The sequence below is a fragment of the Malaclemys terrapin genome, chromosome 6, assembly GCF_027887155.1.
Source record: "Malaclemys terrapin pileata isolate rMalTer1 chromosome 6, rMalTer1.hap1, whole genome shotgun sequence".
Lineage (NCBI taxonomy): Eukaryota > Metazoa > Chordata > Testudines > Emydidae > Malaclemys > Malaclemys terrapin.
In genome coordinates, this window is record NC_071510.1 from 128953411 (window position 1) to 128967793 (window position 14383).

Consider the following 14383-nt stretch of genomic DNA (forward strand, 5'->3'; position numbering starts at 1 on the left):
TTCGAGTGATTGGCTGTGTATAAAATAGTCACTTACTGTTCTGTTTGTCAGACTCTGAATAAAGTAAACATATGATCAAAATAGAGCTGTGTTTAAAAACAAGTCTGGAGAACTACATGCATCACACTTTTTCACATTCGGCCATTGCATAGCACAGTAAAACTGCTTTTAAGAAGCGGAGTCATTTATCCAGATCATTGAAGTTCAAAACCGTTCCATAGATCAAACAAGATTCGTCTGGGATGTGTAGAGAATTCAATCGCAGACTGATGCAGCTCTTAGTAAATGACACAACTCTCTGGACTTCTGAATTGGGTAAATAGTGGCGATGCTAACATGGAGTCCTCTTTCACAATATTGCTGTCAAGGCCCAGCACAAATTCTAGTATCTCATGACTTGCTGAGCTATCCTAAACAGCTGGCTGGATTGCACTGTCTGCCCTGCGTCTGGGAGCAAGCTTCCCAACCCAGGTCCGCAGACGTGTGCTAGTGTGGCTTATGCTAGGGTGCTAAAAATGTCTGTATAGATGGTGTTTTGATGTTGTGATCAAGCCTACCCCTTTGAAAGCCTGAGAGCCCAAACTCCAGCCCAAGTCCCAACATCAAAGCATAGTCTACCCACCTATTTTTAATGCACTAGTGTGAGCCCTACTAACACAGGTCTGTGGACTCAGGTTGAGAGGCTTACTCCCAGATGCAGTGTAGACATACCCTTAGTATCTAATGTAGCCTACCTGTTTTTTTTTCCATCCCCACCACACCAGATGCCACAAGTGGGCCCCTCACCCTGAACAACTTCAGATGCAATTGTTGGGTCCTATTCAGTGTTACACTGTAGTGATGACTGCCTAGACTTCAATTTTCTTCAAGAAATGCTGCTAAGTTTTGGGAGTTTGTGCCTTTTTTTAAAAGCATCTATAGTTGAGTATTGTTTCCTCTCAATGGGTGCATGAATATAATTTTTATGAAGGCCGCTGTAAATTGTCTAACTTGACTAGTGGTTTAATGAGAGCAGAATGTCCCAGTACGAACGGTAGTTGCTTAATCCTAGCAGCAGCATTGCTGTTAGGAATGGATTGGAAGTATAAGTGTTATGCAGTTGTGCCTGAATGTGTTCTGAAAAGTATTTTCTCATCTAACCAACGGAGTGCAGGCTGTGCATAAACTGATGCTTTCAGAGGCTTAAGGATCATTCCTGAAGTTGTTTGAAGTAAATTTTTGGCAGATATTTCATCATGTATTCAACCGAATGAAAATTCAGCTGCTAGACTAACAACTTTATTTTCTGCCTTTCATACTGCTTTGTTGCTTGGATAGCATTGACTACACTCTTTCAAAGCCCCTCCTTAAAACACATTTGCAAAAGACCTATTAAACCATATCCCTCACTTTGCTGAAGCACTGAGTAGATAGTAGAATATTTTTAAAGTGGAACTAGAACTAATGAGGCCTATGCTAAACTTCACTGCTTTTTTCCAGCCAGGTGCACCACGGTTTTCTAATCTACAGAAAGAAATGGGTCACTGAAGGAGGCTAGACCTCAGGATACTTGTTGATGCTTTATACTTACACAACACCTTTCAGCTATAACTCAAAATGCTTTAGAGACCTCAAGTATCTGTTTCCCATGTTGGGAGTGGGGTTGGCAGCTTAAACTCAGGAATGGTTTGTGACTTGCTCAAGGTCACACAGCATACTGGCAGTCTGGAATATAAATTGCCTTTTTACTCCTGGATCCTGCCTTCAAATAATCTGTCAATGACAACAGCTACACAACTTGTTTGCAAAAGAAAGCAATGGCTAGATAATAGCTAGAGCTGCAAGTGAAGGGTCAGGGAAAACCCAGATAACCTGGCAAATCCTACAGTGAACCTAGCTGGGAAGCTGTAAGGTTCCATCTGGTCTTCCAGCATGACTAGAATGGACCTGTTTCACTTTCCCCATATAATGTTACACAAGCCAATGGATGCTAGCACTTTGGCAGTACCAAGGTATTGATCAGATTGTACGTTAGTGGAGTTCAGCTACACAGTTCCTCATCCTTGGGTTTGTTTAGTCTGGAGAAGAGAAGACTGAGGGGGGACATAACAGGTTTCAAGTATATAAAAGGATGTTACAAAAAGGAGGGAGAGAGAAATTGTTTCTAACTCCTGAGGATAGAAGAAGAAGCAATGGGCTTAAATTGCAGCAAAGGCAGTTTAGGTTGGACATTAGGAAAATCTTCCTGTCAGAGTGGTTAAGCACTGGAATAAATTGCCCTGGGAGGTTGTGGAATAGCCATCATGGGAGACTTTTAAGAGCAGGTTAGACCATCATCTATCAGAGATGGTCTAGACTTGGTCCTGCCTTGAGTGCAGAGGACGGGACTAGAAGACCTTTCCGGTCCTATGATTCTATGCTACCTATAGCTGAGGATAAGTTTAAAGCCTATTGGGCTCTGTCCTATTTTTTTGTCAGCTTCAAATTTCTTGTGTAGTCACCTTGAAGACTTAATTATATTCTTGTCTGAGTAAGAGAACCACTCTACTAAACTACCACCACTTTTGGCAACGCTTAAGTGTTCATGGAAGTTCTCCAGTCAAAGCATGCAAATGAGTTTGAAATTCTTTCAGGCTTTCTGCCCCCATTTGCCAAGCCTAACTTTCAAAGCAAAGATATATCCGTGGATGATGTAAGATGGTCTTAGGGCTTTGGAGAGGATGGAGAACTCTGAAGTGTATGTGCTCAGTATCCATCTGTAAAAACATATGGGCCACAAATGTACTTGGTCCGCTCCCTCACATGAAGCAAAATACTTGGAACTGACACCCTGAAGCTTGGAGAACAAGGCTTTGGGGAGACCATAAAAAGGTATTTCCATTAGAGGAAGGGAGAGAAATAATAAGACACGATGTAGAAGAATTTGAGCAGAGGTAGGGTCCATGGACCAGTTAAGGCAATAGGTAGGCTTGTAGATTACACGTTTTGGGGAAGCATTCAGGATCAATGATTGCTCCAAACAAAGATGCTGCTACTGGTCAAATTACAAAATTAAGTAGATTTAAATTCTTGCAAGTGTGGAAGAGTAGGTGGGAACCAAGTTTAATGATATTCTTTGGCCAGTTACGCAGAATTAGGGTGACCAGATGTCCCGGTATTTGGGGCTTTGTCTTGTATAGGTGCCTATTTCTTCTCTTCCCCCCCACCCCCCCTTCCAATTTTTCACACTTGCTGTCTGGTCACCCTATGCAGAATGCCAGATACTAGATTACCATAATAGTCACTTTGAGTCTTAACTGAGTCCAAAATATTTTGATCAATCTAAACCTTAACTCAAGCATTTCAAATATTCCCTTTTAGATTTGTGATGGAGTGGGAACGATACTTTACTTTGTTGATGGGGCGGGAGGACCAGTAAAGTCCTTCTGTGAATGTCTGTTTTTGAAAGGTTGCTAAAGCTTCGAGATTGACATAGTAAAAGCATGGCATATATACTTCCCACTAAGTAGCTTGCCACGTACCTTCATTCTGACCTGCAAAAAATTCTAATCGTAGTATCCATGTATTTTAATAAAAGCTAGATTGCAAATAGGATTAAAGGTTGAACTTCATTTCTCTTCTTGGGCTGCCTGTGCTGAACTAGGAGGAGGGGAGGGATAGCCCAGTGGTTTGAGCATTGGCCTGCTAAACCCAAGGTTGTGATTTAGTTGGGGATTGGTCCTACTTTGAGTAGGGGGTTGGACTAGATGACCTCCTGAGGTCCCTTCCAACCCTGATATTCTGTGATTCAGACCTCCAGTGGTTAAAATGTCTGTCTTGCTGCATGTGACAGAATCTGATTATTCTATGAACTAAATTTATAACAAATCACCATTTTTATTGTGATATTGGCTGTATTATGTGAAATGAGCTTTGGTTTAAGGTTTCAACACTAACTACAGAACATGTGCTGCAGCGCCTCTAGGTTAGTGACTTGTAGTACAGAAGGAACCAATAACCGTCGTTTTTCTTTTTTGTGCTTAATTGCAGTTTTTCTTTTTTCCCCCTCCTGCTGGTGCTGCTGAAAAGTATGCATTACTAACACTGTGCATGTGAACATAGCTCACTTTGAGCCTGGGATATAACTCTCTCAACAGTTCACTAGTCCGGCCCAGCTTTGAAATAGGCCCTTGCTTTGTCCAGTTCTTATTGGTAGTGTATGTTGCTGAGCTAGTAAGCCTTTGCATTGAAAAATGGACATTGCAGAGTTGGCTTGGTTTATACAGGCAATGGTAGCCATGTGCTGATCCCAGTGCTGACAAAGCAACAAGAATAAATAGCGTGGTAGGGGAAGGGCATGGTTTCAGGAATATGCAGTTGGCCTATTGTCAAGGGGGGCAGGTCATTCTGCTTTCAGCATACCTCTGCCATTTGAAACAGCTCTACAGCAAGATGTCAAAACTAAAATACTTTAAAGATGCATTTGCTATGTTTAAGGCTGAACAACTATGTCATGTAAGGAAGCTGACCATGAGTTATCACAGTAGATGTAGTTTTACTGCAGATAGTGCCTTTAGTTTATCCTTGACTCATCAGCATTTGAATCAGCTGCCCTATAATTCATACCTAGTAGTAATATTTAGGTGGGCAATACTGTGAACTATCTCTAATAAAAATTCACTCGAAGGTAGAAGTGACTTAACTGAAAGCTTCTTTAAGATCCTAAACACTCTACTGGTTTGCCCCAGACTAAGTTTCTGATTAGCTCAGGAGTTTGTAAATGAAGATTAAGAGCTGTAATACATCATGAAGACTATACTGGGTGCTATACTGGGAACTCCTGTTCCAATGTGATTTCAGTCAGGACTTGAAACTTAGGGTCTGGGGTGAAAAGCTGGTGTATAGCTCACTACATACATTACTTGGAACAACTTTTTATTGGAGAAGCTTGCAAAGATCTTGCACTCAACTTGACAGCATTTGTGTGTGTAATGCAATAGCGTTTGAATGCCACGTCGGATCAATTCCAAAATCCCAGGGAATGTTCTAGGCATCAATGAGCAGAATGCAATTGATTTTAGGGGAAATGCTCGATACATTGAGCTGCTGTCATCTGTTTAGCACAGTCACTGCTTCAAGTACCTCTGCAGTTGTCTATATAGATCAAACCACTGGTGTCGGGCACCCATTTAGTACCTTCTAGCATAACAATCCCTCTGCTTGTAGTCCTGATAGTATTTAGCATGTGATGCCCCGGATGACTTCTCTCCCTGCTGGAAGCTGTGTGAGGTGGATTCTCAGTCAGCAGGGACAGCCAGAAGAAGTGAGAGGAAGGAATGACGTGTCCTCTCTCTCCTAGTGCCCTTCCTGGTCTGTAGGGGTAGGACACCAGTCATCCACTCCTCCTTTCCAATCCAGGGTTGGGGGGAGACACTAAACCATTGGCATGGGTGAAGGTGGGAATGCAGGGAACAGAGACCCTGCTGTGATGGGGGATGGAAATGGGCAGGGGGTAGGGGGGAAAAGACAGAGCCCCAGACAGGGACAAGACAGGACTCTACTAAAGGAGAATGGAGGGGCAAAAGCCAAAGCATCAGGGAGGAAGTTGGGAAACTTTGCAGAATCCCTGAAATAGAGGGGGAGCGGGAGGGTGGCAATACAGGGGGCTTGTTGGGTGGAATGTAAGGCTGTAAAGAGCCCCTGGTGTGTTTTTGTGGCTCGTGTAGGCCAAGCTCTAAGTGTGTGACCCATTACTTTGTATTAATGGCAAGTCAGCCTAGCTAGTTTTAATAGTAATGGTGGTCTTGCAGGTTCTGAAGTTGGACAGCATCAAGGTGCTTCCACTTCTTGACTGACTTGCTAAATGGACTGTTAATACTTAAGATGACCTCCACTAAATGTTTTTCCAGGATGTAGTATTAAACACCACATTTCAATAATCCAGGCTTAATGTGGAAGAGCAAATCCATTAGGTGGGTTTTAAAAAGGTGTGATGCACCAGCCAGCAATAAAAGGCATTTTGTGGGGTTAGATATTAAAATTAACACAGGAATGGTTTGTATGGTTCCTGTACTTCTGTTGGCCTTGTGCCTCGTGTTAAGTATGTGCTGTGCAGATACAGCCATTTTGGCTGAAGGCTTTCCTCTGGAATGCAACTGCTGAAAACAAGGTGCATATTTGGAAGCCTGTGTTTCCTGCTTATTTGTAGCATACTCAGCGGTCACTGCACTGTTTACCTATGCTAAAAATAAGTGTTAATGTGTGGGTATCTGTAGAAGTACCATGTATACTTTGGCCACTGATATTTGAGAACTAGTCCCATGGTCTGATATGAGCAGACAACTGAAGACTCAGCCAGAACATAATAAATCATTGATAGGAATTCTCTGCCTTAATTTCTCTCAACTGAAATACCCAAACTTTCAGTTGTCCAGATAGGAAATTCCCATCTATTTCAAAATCTTGAGTTACTGTGGCACAATCTGCCCACGCTTATGAAGATGAAAACATTTAATTTGCACTGAGCAAATGGATGAGTACAAAGTTGCTTTAATGTTTGTTTGTTCTGGTGTGGAAAGACTGGGTTACTGATAGCATAAGAAAACTGTGGCTGGGACAGAAGTGGGAAATCGTCAGTGCCAGTATTCCAGTTAACTACTGGGAAAGATCAAATACGTGTTTTTAAGTGAAAACCTAAAATTAACAAACATTTGAATACTGAGAGAACCCTTTCTGTAAACAAGTACTTTGGGCCTTAGTAGTGGTTAAGTCCTTCACACATGAAGCAATTGGATGTAATCCAAACTATTGGTTGACAATTGTGCATGCTGTGTGATTAAACTAAAGCAGTAGCTCTCAACCAGGAGTACACGTGCCCCTGGGGATATGCAGAGGTCTTCCAGGGGGTACGTTGGCTCATGTAGATACTTTACAACAGGCTACATTTTAAAAAAAACTAGCGAAGTCAGGACAAACTAAAATTTCATACAGATGCCTTGTTTATATTGCTCATGCTATACACTGAAATCTAAGTACAATATTTATATTCCAGGTGATTTTATAATTGTATGGTAAAAAGGAAAAAGTAAGCAATTTTTCAGTAATAGTGTGCTGTGACCCTTTGTATTTTTAGGTCTGATTTTTGTAAGCAAGTCATTTAAGTGAAATGAAACTTGGGGTACATGAGACAAATCAAACTTCTGAAAGGGGTACGGTAATTGGGGAAAATTGAGAACCACTGAACTAAAAAGAGAAATTTGTTACAACAGTAGCCCTTACAGTATCATCTTACGTATGAGGTGCATAAGCAAACATGCTTGAGTTTTATGCTCTCTCCTGAGCTTACCTGAAACCGCAATAACTTTGTGTAGTTTCGTTTTTTAAAAGGGTTTTACTGATTTCTTCTTGCAATAAAACAGTTGACATAGATGGAGACTAAGGGCTTGTTTGGACTACAGGGATGTGAATAGCTGTGTGCGATCAAGTGCTGTGCTGTAACTGCTGTGTTGACGCTGTGGATGCAAACTGAAAGGTTCCAAGGTCACTTTAACATAGTCCTCTTCAAACAGGAGTTGAGTGCCTTTACCAAGGAGGCAGAAGTTGAGTTGAAAGTATCTAGAAATGTCAGAAGTTTCAGTGAAGGTTTTTTTTATACAACACTATCAGTGGTTAAAATATTTCTAAACTACCACCACCTGCCCCTGTCCCTCCATACCACCCTATTAAGAAACCTATGTAGCTAATGAGGTATGTTGTAGTATGAAGAAATAATAAGTTGTCTTTTGGAAAGCTACTAAATGTTACTTCTACTGCAGGGGTAGGCAACCTATGGCACGCGTGCTGAAGGCGGCACGTGAGCTGATTTTCAGTAGCACTCACCCGGCCCGGGTCCTGGCCACCAGTCCGTGGGGCTCTGCATTTTAATTTAATTATAAATGAAGGTTCTTATACATTTTAAAAACCTTATTTACTTTACATACAACAATAGTTTAGTTATATATTATAGACTTATAGAAAGAGACCGTCTAAAAATGTTAAAATGTATGACTGGCACGCGAAACCTTAAATTAGAGTGAATAAATGAAGACTTGGCACCCCACTTCTGAAAGGTTGCCGACCCCTGTTCTAGTGTAAGCATGGCAGAAGGTATTCACTGTGCTTTAGTACTGAGATGCAAGGAACATCATACATTCAGTGCACATGCACACCGTCCCCCTGCTCCTCCCCTCCCCCCATAACCTGGAACAGTGTAAACAATTTAAGATTTTTTTTATTTTTCTTTTAGTTAGGCTGTCTGCTGCTCTGCACCGCAGAGGAAGCTAAGTTTCAGTGGTGCTGCGTGTTCATAGCTTGTAAAGAGTGTTGGGAATAAAAAAGCAAGACGTAACATTTTATTATAGGAAATGTAACGTTTTTTAAAATTGTATTTTCAGAGGTGCTGAGCACTTGCTGGTCTTCTGCATATCTGAAAATCAGCTCAATAGTCTTCTGAGTACTTGTTTTTTGCGTAAAACGTGCACTTTCCCCAACAAATTGTAACTGTTATGATAGAGTAACATGTTCATATTAATACTGTTCATAGAGGGGATAATGGTAGGTAAATATTTTGGATGGAGTAAGTACTTAACAATTCTAGAAATGAAAAGCAACGGTAACTACCACACTCTGCCCATATTGATTGGCTCTCTGAACTGACTGGAAATTTTTAGTTTAGTAAACACATTTTTTAAAAACAAATGTACAGTAAAAGCCGTTTTATCCAGCACTTCAACTGGAAAACTCTATAAACCGTCATTTCTGATCTTCATTGACAGTCCAGTTTATAATCTGGTTGGTGCGGGGCCGGGAGGGGTTGTGGAATGTGGGCTCTGGGAGGGAGTTTGCATGCAGGGGGGTGCCTGATCCAGGGGACTGCTCACCTTGGGCAGTTCCCTGCAAGCAGCGAACTGTCCCAGCTGCTCTTAAGTGGAGGCGCGGCAGGCGGCTCTGTGCACTGCCTCCACCCTCAGCTGCTGCCCACGCAGCTAGCATTGGTTGCTGTTCCCGGCCAATGGGAGCTGCGGAGGCAGTTCTCAGGGCAGGGGCAGAGCTGCCTGCCACGCCTCCACCTAGGAGCAGCAGGGACAGGTCGCCGCTTGTCAGACAGGGAGCTGCCTGAGTTGAGCTGCCCCCGGATCCGGCACCTATGCCCCAAGCCGCCTCCCATACCCAAATTCCCTCTCAGAGCCTGTGACCCACACCACCTCCTGCACCCCAGCCCTGCACCCAAACTCCCTACCTCTTTTTACTGGCATTTTTCACTTACCGGCACCTTCCATTTCCCCAACATGCTGGATAAAACCGCTTTTACTGTAATATGATATCTAAATGGCTAACTTAGCTGACAACTGCTTTGAGGTTTCCCTTGAATGGCTTCCCCATGTGCATGTGCTTTTTGATCCATTTTAAATATTAAGGTATAGAGTAGCAGGAAAATGCAGGCAAAGCCAAATAATGTATTCCAAGTATGGAACACTGACAGCATCTGGAACATGTAGGGCAATAAACAGGAAGCAATCCACTAAAATAGCCATGCTTTTTCTACAAATGTATTTAAATTGCATAGTGTAGTGTGTCAGCAGAGACTGTGTATGTCAAATAATTACATAGGATGGAATCTGCAGCCAACCCATTTTATCAAGCATAATATCATAGTGATGTTTAATTTACCCCTTAGTACCTCTTAACTAATGTGCCTCGGAACTAGCAAAACACAGATCTAATCCTGACTTCTGCTTTTCATCCTGCTACATCTTCAAGTGTTTCCAAGAACTATAGTGAGGAAAGTCAAGTGTTCAGATCTCTGAAATCTAGGATTTGATCTGGTCCCTTTCTATAGTTGCTTTAAGGTAAACTTAAAATGGCTCAACAGCTTGCTGGAGGGTGCCGGGGGGTGGGGGGGGGATGTTGGGTATCAAACGTGATGTGTTTTCCTGATTTGTGTCTTGGGGCTTTCTGGGTACTCACCCTCTAAAAATAAATTCCACTTGGAATTTAACCAAAGGCATACCGCCTCAAATCTGTGCTACTCTGACAATATATACACAGTAGAACCTATTTTAACCCAGTTCAGGGTATGTCATGTAAAAAGTATCCAAATATCCTCCATTCTTCACAGGTCAGCGGGGTTGTATAAACTTATTTGCCACAAGTAACACACTGTCACTCAAAAATGAGCTGCTTATATGATCCTTGGTCTTCTGACTTATTTAATCCAGGAAATATTTTAAATGGCAGTTTGTGATGATGCTGGATTCCTAGCTATGGCGATTAGTGAGTCTTCACCAGCTATGTGGCAGCTTGCCCCTGAAACTCCTGGTTTCCTTCACCCATTCAAATGAAATATATTAATGCTCAACTGGTGGAAAGCTGCTTTAAATTGATCATTTCTTATTAGGAAAGTAAAATGCTGAGTAATACTTGGAAACCTGTTTGTGAAAACTCTAATGAATGCCCTGGATATGAGTTCAGTTTCACTTTTCAAGCCAATGATTAGGAGAAGGAGAGGTGAAAGTGATCATTGTAAAATTCCCCAATTTTTTTTTTTAGGTCATTTGGGTTTCCCCAGTGCACTTAATCCTTCTGACTACAGCTTCAACAGCTGGCACAGTGAAATTCTGACCTCTAGTGCTAAAGAGCTAGTCACTGGAAAAGCAAATTTCTATATCTGGGTTGCTACACTAGAGCATCTCTGTACTGAGTACTTCAATTTAGCTAAACAAAACAGAGCAGGAAATAATTGCTTGTTTCCAAATTCTGTAGCCTTCTGATCTTTTGTAAAGACATGACTGGTTACAATGTAAATTTGATGTGTAGGCAATTGATAGATTTAAAAGTGGTTCCCTAATGTATACTCTTTATCTGCTACCTCAGGCCTGCATAACCTGCGGCCTGGGGGGGGCTCACTGTGCGGCCCGTGGGGGGGTGAGTAGGCAAGTGGCGCGTGAGGGAGGGGGGCTGAGTAGGCGGGCGGGCAGTGGCGGGGAGTGAGTAGGCAAGCCGGGGGTGGGGGACTGAGGAGGCGAATGGGCGGGCAGTGGTGGGGGGTAAGTAGGCAAGCCAGAGGGGATGGGGGGGCTCAGGAGGCGAGCGGGATGGCAGTGGCGGGGGCTGAGGAGGTGAGCCGGGGGAGGAGGGCTGAGGAGGCAAATGGCAAATCGGTGGCTGACCTATTCTACTGATCTGGTCTGGCTCCCATCCCCTCTCCAAAGGTTGCAGCTGTCTGGAGGTGCCTGCCTTCCATGCCTATCTCATTCAGCCAACAGAGCAATTGATTACAAAGTGGGGGGGGAGAGATCTTATTCTACTTCTAGCAAAAAGACATTTTTCTTTTACCTTAATTATACTACCTTAGGGGCCCACTATAACACATTACCGAGGTTCAATACTGCTGTTTCGGTGGGGCGGCGCTGGGGAAGGAGGGTTTGTTTCCGCGGGGCAGCCGGCACTGGGGGGGGGAGGGGGTGGTTTCCGTGGGGCGGGCGGCGCTGGCGGGGGGGGAGGGGGAGGGTTGGCCCTCAACTGTTTTCTTCGGAGTAATATGGCCCTCGCCGCTTTACAAGTTGTGCAGGCCTGTGCTACCTCAGCAGTGTTGTGTGGCACTCTACAGCAGTGGTTTTCAAACTTTTTTTTCCCCCTCATGACCCAGTTGAAGAAAATTGTTGATGCCTGTGACCCAACATAATTTATCTCTTGACTAGTTTTCATAAAATCCTAATATTGCAATACATTCCAGCTTAACCCCCTTCACATAACTAACACTAGCCTTAGTAAGCCTATGGTAAGGAGTGTGGGAGGTGGCGCAGGGGTGAGGGCTCTAGGATGGAGCTGGGGTTGAGGGGGCTCAGGACTGGGGCAGAGGGTTGGGATGCAGGGGGGTGAGGGCTCTGGCTGGGGGTGCAGGCTCTGGGGTGGGGCCAGGGATGAGGAGTTTGGGGTGCAGGCAGGCTGCCTGAGGGCTGGGGCCAGAGGACTCCCCCCAAGCCCTCTCCCCACTGGCAGCAGCTAGCTCCAGGGGAGGGGTCTCTCTCTCCCTCTGCTGGCAGGCAGCACGGAGCTCCGGGGCCAGGGGAGAGGCCCGCAGCAGCCCTGCAAGCTCCAACTTGCTCCTCTCCCCAGTTTCTGCTCACCCCCTACCTCTCTCCTCTCCAGGTCCCTGCTGCGTGGCAACGATCTTTATCATTTGAATCAGCAAGGCGACCCAGTACTTTGAAAAACACTGCTCTACAGTGTATATTGATTGGTTTTGTACACTCAGTGCATTCAGTTTGTTCAATTCTGCAGTGTTTGTGTCTTAACAAGCAGTTCAGTGGTCAAATAGCCTTCCGGTTTACCCTACAGTTGTGCATGCAACCCAGAAAGTGCTTAATAGTTTATATAAAGGCACTGTCTTTGGATCTGTGTGATTTCTGGATGGAATACAATACAATATAACATAGCAGGGGGAAGTGCCTGTCAAAGTTAAATAGACCTGTCTAAACTGGTTTTCAAATTTTAAATCCTCTGCATTTAAATACAAATAAGGTTCCAAGTTGAAGGCACAAAAATCAAAAAGTTTAGGCTGAAGTTGTCTTGGACATGCCTAGCAGCATGTTAGGATCTTATCAAACGAGATGCAAAGTTATGCAAGCAAACTTTCTATCTAGCTCAACCCTGGGTTTTTTATTTCTGGATTTAATTTGGGCTCTTTAGCACTACTTTTCTCTTTTCTAATAAAATATCAGAACTGGGGGTTGAATGGGCTTAGAAGGCTGACTGGATGGTCACTGTTGCATTATATTGTGAACATCCAATTAGCATTTTTCTAAAAGTGTATACTGCTCTGCTTAGGATTTGACAGTACTGTACATCCATAACACGTGTTGTCTACCTGTATGTGGACACTCAGAAAGTGCTTAAAAAAAATTCAAGCTCCTGAGAATGCTGGTTTTGCTTTAAGCTAGAGGAACCTAAATTGAAAAACAGGCTGGATTTTTATTTAAACGCACCATGCCTCCTTACCAAAGCTTAAGAGTGAGTTTTAAGATGCTGGTTTGTACCCACCTCTAGTTTTAACTGTAACTAGAATCTATCTAGATGACATCTATAGGTCTGTTTGTTACTTTCCTTTATTAAAAAGATGCCCATCTTAGGCTATGGGCATGCTTAACCCATCATTGGTACAATAAAATTCTCTTAGCGAGGTTCTGGTTTATGTGGCAGGATTACACAGCTCTGCAAAATGTAAGCCTCCTAATACCTGAATTTGTGAAGTGCTCAGATGCCATGGCAACAAGTGTAGCATAAATACCCAGCTTGGTAGACAGGTTAGTCTGCCTGAAGTAGAATTTCTACTTCCTCTACCAACCAAGTCTTTCAAAACTGCCAACAAATATTCCTTGTGCCTATTCAAACACATTGGTTTGTGCAGTGTACAGGTATTGATGTAAATGTTCTTTAGTTACCTCTTTGTGCTGTGATTCAGTTAGCCCCACTAATGTGCTTGGAATATTAGAAAATTCCTCTTACTGGGGCCAAAAGGCTTAACCTATTTTGAGATTTTAAAAAAGGAAACTGATATTGGCCACTAAATTCTTAAGTGATTTTTAATTCAGTGATTATTTTTTAAACAGTTAATTAAGACCTCTCGGGACTTTGACTCGAGTTAGAGCTACATGAAGTTGAGGCAGTTGCTTGCTTGTCTTTCCCTCTCTATTTACAAGGATTGCCAGGCCAATCAACCTCAGTCCTGATCTTCAAATTCTCCTGTTCAAGTGTCAGTCTGGTCATGAGACCCAATAATGGAGCTAAAAACAGTGTAGATTTGTCAGGTGCCTAATGTCCATTGAAGCACGAACGCAAAATGATCAACTTCGTTTCCTTTAAGACTGAAATCACTTTGGCCCCCAAACCTTCCAGTGTGAAAGACTAACATGGATTAATTTGCTGGTCTCCATGCATTCTTACATGAAAACTGAGATTAATTTTATTTGTTGCAGGCTCACATTAAATTTCCTATCGACTATCCATATTCACCGCCTACCTTCAGATTCCTGACCAAAATGTGGCACCCCAACATTTATGAGGTAAGATACTTTTTAGTGGTGCTTTTTCTCTTCAGGTGTACTAGACATGGTTTTAGTTTTGAGACTTATGTAATGCATTCAACGTTTGCTTGTCTTTAGTCACAATTAAGCCACATTCTAGCTGTTATAACTTAGGCTTCGTATGTAAAAAGCTAAACCTAGATTGCTTTCTGGTAAGCACTCTAATTCAGAGAGTGGTGTTCAACCCTTCCAGATAACCCCAGTTGTAACTGCCTCAGATTTACCACAGTTGTGAAGCTCTGCTGTTTGGAATGTTGGCAGTTACCAGTTTTTTCCATCCAGATTCATTTGGGATCTTACTA

The 14383-nt window shown here is 43.0% G+C and overlaps 1 protein-coding gene across 1 annotated transcript in view; it reads left to right on the forward strand.

Moving 5' to 3' along the window:
* The window catches only part of UBE2R2 (ubiquitin conjugating enzyme E2 R2), a 92490-nt gene that overhangs the window by 50834 nt on the left and 27273 nt on the right, over nucleotides 1–14383 (forward strand). The window contains exon 2 of the mRNA XM_054031553.1: nucleotides 13974–14060. Coding sequence (XP_053887528.1) covers nucleotides 13974–14060 — 87 coding nt within the window. The remainder of the gene's footprint in view (nucleotides 1–13973; nucleotides 14061–14383) is intronic.